General features: G+C 37.6%; 1 protein-coding gene across 1 annotated transcript in view; it reads right to left on the bottom strand.

Annotated features, from left to right (window-relative positions):
* The window catches only part of LOC122267701 (FMRFamide receptor), a 167,244-nt gene that overhangs the window by 28,495 nt on the left and 131,249 nt on the right, over positions 1–7,500 (bottom strand). Inside the window, exons 4-5 of the mRNA XM_086536747.1 lie at positions 5,495–5,613; positions 469–618 (exon numbers count right to left, since the gene is read on the bottom strand). Of these exons, the coding sequence (XP_086392873.1) occupies positions 469–618; positions 5,495–5,613 (269 nt within the window). The remainder of the gene's footprint in view (positions 1–468; positions 619–5,494; positions 5,614–7,500) is intronic.

The following is a 7,500-nucleotide window of genomic DNA, read 5'->3' on the forward strand; positions in this document are numbered from 1 at the left end:
ATATATATATAAATATATATATATATATATAAATATATGTGTGTATATATATATATATATATATATATTATATATATATATATTTATATATATATATATGTGTATATATATAAATTATATATATATATATATATATATATATATATATATTATATATATATATACATATATACACATATACACATATAGACATACACACACACACAAACACACACACACAGACATACACACATATATTTTACAAATAAACACTCAAAACACACACACACACAAAAGCTTGACTCACAAAACAAGGTAATAAAAGGAGAAGAGCCGAAGCGCGACTTCTTCCAACTTTCGCAATAAAACGATAGATGGCACTAGTGTTCCCTGGCTGTGTAACACAAGCGCTGCGCTGCGTCTTGTCAAGTTTAATTAGTATTTCAAACTTCCTCGAAACATTTAATGGTATCATTTGACGAGACGCACCTGTACAGAAGCAGAACAGCTGTTGGCATCTGGCACACGAGGGCGAGGATGACCACAGCAATCAGCATGACGGTAATCTTGTGCTCCTGCTGGTGACTGTAGTGATCTCGCTCCGACACAGCTGTCATTTTGCGTCGCTGGAGCTTGCTCCTGGAGGACGGGTGGATATGTGGGTTTAGAATTAGAAGGAATGGATGCAACTTCACATGTGGTTATACCCGTACAAATACAAATCGTCTTATAGAATTGATATCATTGGCTTTACTAATATATACATGCAGTACAGATTGGTCTCGCATTATGGTATTTTGATGAATGCAACTGCATTGTATAGAATGCGTTATTCCAAGATGGTCCATCTTTTTATGGAAATCCTATGATCTTTATTCTGAAAATGATTAAATCCAAGCTAGTAATTCCTGTCGCAACACATGTCATTTTGGTATTCATTTTTCCTTGGAATTCGACATGTGTTGTGAAGGAAAGGGTTGCGATGCATACTAGAAACTATAATTATCATGGAAATATAAATAAACAATTAATGATAGCAATTGCATTCGTTTTGGCTGGAATAATCTTGACAATTTCCTCCGTTCATGCCACAGCAAAGGTAATTCCACTGTTCCATTTTTATTGGAATTTGGAGCAGAAATAATTAACAGAAGGGTGGAAATCATATACCAGAACACATAACGATAAGTACAGAAACTAATTCCAATTACTAATGGTGTTATTGAAATGTGTTTGACATTTGTCTTAAATATAGATCTATGTAGGACGTATGTATTTTGTGATCAGCAAATTTGCATATGGATATAGAGTCTGTATAATTCTATTTCGCTCGCTCGATAATAGTGATAATGGTAATGTTAATTATAGTGATGTTGGTGATGATAAGATGATGATGATGATAATTATGATGATGATAATGATACTAATAATAGTGATATATATATATATATATATATATATATATATATATATATATATACATATATATGTATATATATTTATATCTATATATGTATACCTATATATATGTATGCATATGTATATATGTATGCATATGTATATATATAGATATATATGTATATATATGTATATATAGGGGGATGTATATGTATATATATATATACATAGATATATGTGGATATATATATATATATATATGGAGATATAGATATATATATATATATATATATATATATATATATATATATATATATCTATATATATATATATATATGCGTATGCACACACACACATACACACACACTTATGAACATATATGAAATGAACGTATGCATATACATAAGTGTGTGTATGCATATGTGTCTCTTAGCCTACTCATAAACACACAAATTCAATTCAAGCAATATACACACAAACACGCACCCGAGACACACACACGTAAACACACAGACCCCCAATAACACGGCGGAGAAAGTGACCACAAGAGAACCTTAAGCGATTCGTGACTCTGCATATTAACCGCAATAACGTCTTCGGCCGAACTTGTGTCGAAGCTAAGGTACGATTAAGAAACTTTACGGCGTCTACATTTCTCTCTTGCAGCAAAATGATCAAAGACCTCGCGGGTGAATGCGGATATTAATTCTGGTTTGGTAGGTTAGCGGAAGAGTTAAAGGGAAGGGGGGGATAAGAGTGTGAGAACAAGATGATCAACACACGCACGTACACATGTACACATACACACACAACCAAAGACACACATACACACACAAAAAACAACAACAACACACACACTCACACATACATACATACATACATACATACATACACACACACACACACACAAACAAACACACACGCACACACAAACACACACACAAACACATACACACAAAAACACACACACGCATAGAAATAGTCGCAAATACTCCCAATGCTACTATTTACTTCTTCAAATATCTTTATTAAAAAACGTAAATCAAACCAGTAAGAAAATTATTAAGAATTAATAAATCATAAAACTAAAACCAAAAAACGGAACACGAGTAGTAGAAAAGACAAATACAATGAAAATACAACGTCCATGATTTTAAAGGAACGCGAGTTCTTGTCTCTGATTTTCTTTACGGTCGAAGGAGGAGGGAGAGAGAGAGAGAGAGAGAGAGAGAGAGAGAGAGAGAGAGAGAGAGGGGGGGGGGGAAAGAGAGAGAGAGAGAGAGAGAGAGAGAGAGAGACTGAGAAAGAGAGAGAGAGAGAGAGAGAGAGAAAGAGAGGGAGAGAGAGAGAGAGGGGGAGAGAGAGAGAGAGAGAGAGAGAGAGAGAGAGAGAGATGGGGGGGGGGGGAGAAAGAGAGAGAGAGAGAGAGAGAGAGAGAGACGAGGTTTGATTGCGATGCGGAAAGAGATAGAGATGAGAGAGAGAGTTCTATTAGAGAGAGAGTCGAGAGACTGAGGAAGAAGAGAGAGAGAGAGAGAGAGAGAGAGAGAGATTTGTGGAGAGACGGAGAGAGAGAGAGAGTATCTAGACTGATGAGAAAGAGGTGGGAGAGAAGAGAGAGAGAGAGAAGAGGGGGGGGGGAAGATAGAAGTAGAGAGAGAGAGATTGGCTGGAGAGAGAGAGATGAGGATTGGATTTGATTGTTGAGACGAGGAGCGGGGGGGGGAGAAGAGAGAGAGAGAGAGAGAGAGAGAGAGAGAGATTAGGTTGGGGGGGGGGACTGAGGAAAGAGAGAGAGCGGAGAGATAGAGAGAGAGAGAGTGGAGAGGACTGAGAGATGAGAGCGAGAGAGTGATGAGAGAGAGAGAGAGAGCATGAGAGAGAGATGAAGAGATGGAGAGGGAGATGGACAAGAGAGGGAGAGAGAGAGAGAGAGAGGGGGGGGGGGGTATAGATAGATGAAGAGAGAGAGAGAGAGAGTGAAAGATAGAATGGAGAATGAAGTGAGAGAGAAGTGAGAGAGAGGGAGTATGAGAGGAAGAGAGAGATGAGAGAGATGAGAAGGAACAGAGAGTCGTGGAGGAGTAAGAGAGTGAGAGAGAGAGAGATGAGGAGAAGGAGAGATGGAGAGAGAGGTAGAGAGAAGAGAGCAGACGGTCGAGATGTGAGAGGAGAGAGAGAGAGATCTGGAGGAGAGTGGAAAGAGAGAGAGAGAGAGGAGGTGAGGAGAGAGAGAGAGAGATGAGAGAGAGAGCAGAGAGGAGAGAGATTGTGAGAGAAGAGAAGAGGAAGCGGAGATGATGAGGCGCTTTGAGAGAGAGAGAGAGAGACTGAGAAAGAGAGGGAGAGAGAGAGAGAGAGGGGGGGGGAGAGAGAGAGAGAGAGAGAGAGGAGGGGGAGAGAGAGAGAGAGAGAGAGAGAGAGAGAGAGAGTAGAATAGGGTAGAGTAGAGAGAGAGAGAGAGAGAGAGAGAGAGAAAGAGAGGGGGGGGGGGGAAGAGAGAGAGAGAGAGAGAGAGAGACTGAGAAAGAGAGAGAGAGAGAGAGACGGAAATAGAGACAGAGACAGACAGACAGAGAGAGAGAGAGAGAGAGAGAGAGAGAGAGAGAGAGAGAGCGAGAGAGCAAGAGAAAAACAAAATAGAAGTTTTCCTTTCCCTCCGGGCCGTGTAGGAGGTGCATTGTGCTTGCGGAAACAGGAATGTATGAATGTGTGTTTGTGTGCATGTACGTAACTGAGTTGTGTACGTGCATTATACATATGCACGTGAACTTTATTTGCTCTTGCAGAGGATTTGCATTGCAATGGAAAGTCTTGAGTTGATTTTTTTTCTTTCTTATTTACAGCTGTATATATATGTATGTGTTCTTGTTGCTGTTATTATTCGTAGTAACATCGCCATGTTTATCTATATTATTTTATTAGCATTAACATTATTATCATTATCAACATTAACCTTATAATCATTAATATTATCATCATGATTATCGTCGTTGTTATCACCATCAATGCTTAGATGATTATGATAATAGTAATAATAATGATAATAATCATTATTACTATTAAACTGCGATTATTGACATTATCATTATCATTACTATTTTTACTACTATCATCATTTTCTTTATCTATTGGTATTGTTGATTTTTTTATGATTGTTATTATCATTATTTTCATCATCATTTTTGTTATTCTTGTTGTTGTTCTTCTTCTCCTTCTTCTTTGTCTTCTTCCTCTTATTATCATCATCCTTATCAGTATCATTATGATCCTTATCATCATCATCATTATCATTACCAATGTCATTATCATCAATATAATTTCCATAACCAGCATCACAATTATTTTCATTATTCTTAACACCATTACCATTTTCGTTAATCGTAACTACCAAAAGAATATAGCAAGGAGTCACATCGTGGAAAATATCACCGTCATATTTCCTTAATCCGTTGAAATATAGTCTACCCACCGACCAAGCACCTGGCGCGAGTCCTATACCATTTCACGGCACATAACGTAGGTCTTCGGGATTATTTATTTTTAGGAGAGTCACCCCTAAGATCTTTCCAGCAGAAAATGGGATCATGTCGGCTTTTAGGGAAGGACCAGCGGTTGGTCTGTGTACCCGAGATAGCTTGGACTAAAGACGTCTTCATATCGTCCACATTCCCACTCGCAATTTAATTCTATTTCGTAAAAAGCTTGCCACTCTGAAGAATTGCGTTTCATTTTTTCCCCGAGACTTGGTGTTTTTATTTTTATTTTTTTATTAAATCATTATTATTTATTAGGGGATTTCTTCTTTCTCTCACCATCTTGTTATCTTCTTTCATCATCTTGCATCTTCTTTCCTCCCACCACACAATAAACTTTAAAACATTATAAATAAACACACTACATCCTCATATCCGTGCAATAACCATCACCATCTCGTCCTCCGAAGATGAGAAATATCGACCTCACATTCACATAGCAATATCCTGTCACCATAACACGCCATCTTGCCCCTCACCATACACCCACCTTTAAAGGACAAATAAAAAAAAATGATAAAATAAAAAATAAAAAAGGACTAAAAAAACAAAACAAAAAAAACAACAACAAGAAAACTTACTTCCGAACAGCCTGGATGAGGAAGAAGTTGAAGAACGCCAGGAGACTCAGCGGCATCAATATGAAGGTGACAGCTGTGAACCAGTAGTACGTGTGGCGGTAAGTCGAATCTTGGCCCAGCTGTGAGGGTGAGAGAGAGAGAGAGAGAGAGTAAAAAAAAAAAGAAAAAATAGTGAGGGCGGTTAGGGGAATTCCCTGTAGAATGAAGAAGGGTGAAGGGGTTTAGCTGAATTCTGTGAGGACGCGAGAAAGTATGTGGGATGGTGGTTGAAATCTTGGGAGGGCGAAGAAGGGTAAATGAGCTTAGTTGAATTGTATTTGGGTGAAAAAAAAAAAAAAAAAATGGTGTGAGGTGAGTCCAAATCTGGGAAGAGTGAAGAAGTTGTGGATGGTCTTTGCTGATATCTGTGAGGGTAAAAGAAGAGTGAGAGCGACTAGTGGGATTATCTTGGGGATAACGAAAGGTTAATGAGCTTTGTTGAACTCTGCCAAGGTGAAGAAAAGATAGGGTGATGTTAATTGACTTCTGTGAGAGATCAGTAAGGTTGAATTGTCTTGAATTCTTTGAAGGTAAAAAAAGAGAGAGTACAGTAAGTAGAATTCTCTGAGGGTAAAGCAGGATGAATATTTGATTTCTGTAAAGACAAAAATAAGAACAAGTACGTTGATACAAGTTCAGGAGAATTAAGCAGTTTCTTTCAGAATTCTGTGAGGGTAAAAAAGAAAAAAAAAAAAGAAAGAAAAGTAAAGTGGTTAATCAATTCGTGCAAAAGTGTAAAAGGGTGTTTGTGGTTATTCGAACCACGTAAGAAAAAATAGGGAGTTGTGAGGGAAATTGTGAGCGTGAAAGAGCCGATAAAGTTGGAAGAAAACTATGAGCATAAAAAGAGAGTGAAATACATTTATCCATATTAGTGAAAATAAAGGAATACCGTTGTTCGAATTATGTACATATAAATGAAGGTTGTATCCTATATCTTGTGAGAGTGAATAAAAGAGTGAATCTGCTTTGTCAGATTCTATGAGGATGAAAAATAGAGTGGACTTTGTAAGAATGTCGTGACTGAAGAAGAATAAATTTGGTTAGTCGAGTTCCGTGCGCGTGTAATGTGCATTGGTGATTGGATTCTGTAAAAGTGTGATTGGCTGAGTTCATCGATGGTGTAATAGAATTTATAATATTTGTTAATGTTCGCATATGAAGAAAGTTTGTTAGTGAAGCGATGAATAAAAATGTCAAAGGCATGTATGATATTTTATTCATCTATCTATTTATCCGTATCTCAACCCTTCTCTATTTCTCTCCGTTCCTCTTTCGTTCTCTCTCTCTCTCTCTCTCTCTCTCTCTCTCTCTCTCTCTCTCTCTCTCTCTCTCTCTCACTCTATCTTTATCTCTCTCGCTCTCTCCTTCTCCTCCTCCTCCTCCTCCTCCCTCTCCCCCTTTACCCCCCCCCCCTCCTCTCTCCAACGCCACGATCGCCTAAGAGAATATCCAAGAAACAAAAGGAAAATGAAAATGAGAAGAGGAAACACCAAATCCGAAATCGAGCTTGTCGCCACTTTAATCTTTCTCACGCCGCCCACGAATTCTTTACAACGCCCAACGTGGCTCAAATCCCTGCCATCAAGTATGCAAAGTATGTCGCACTCTTAAGTGGTGAATTTGGACTTGGTCAACTTTAAGAACTTAAGACTTTCAGGATCCATTTTTCTTCTTTTCTTTTTTTCTTTCTCTTTTTAATTCTTTGCTGATTTTTTTTTTTTTTTTTTAACTTTTCTCTTGGGAGTAAATGCAGAGAGAATTGTGCGAAGAAAAAGAAAGGGATAGGAAAAAAAATGCAGTTATGTGAACTTTAAGAATGTCACTGCATTTTCTTTTTGTATAATTTTCACATAATTTTTTTCTTCTTCTTTTAGTTCTGATATTTGATTCTTTCAAATTCTGCTTGTAGGTTAATTGTGGTTATATGTTTTTGTGAAAGCAATATCATGAAAGATAATACTAAG

Source organism: Penaeus japonicus, unplaced genomic scaffold (genome assembly GCF_977035675.1).
Source record: "Penaeus japonicus unplaced genomic scaffold, GWHDUDI00000001_assembly GWHDUDI00000005, whole genome shotgun sequence".
NCBI lineage: Eukaryota > Metazoa > Arthropoda > Malacostraca > Decapoda > Penaeidae > Penaeus > Penaeus japonicus.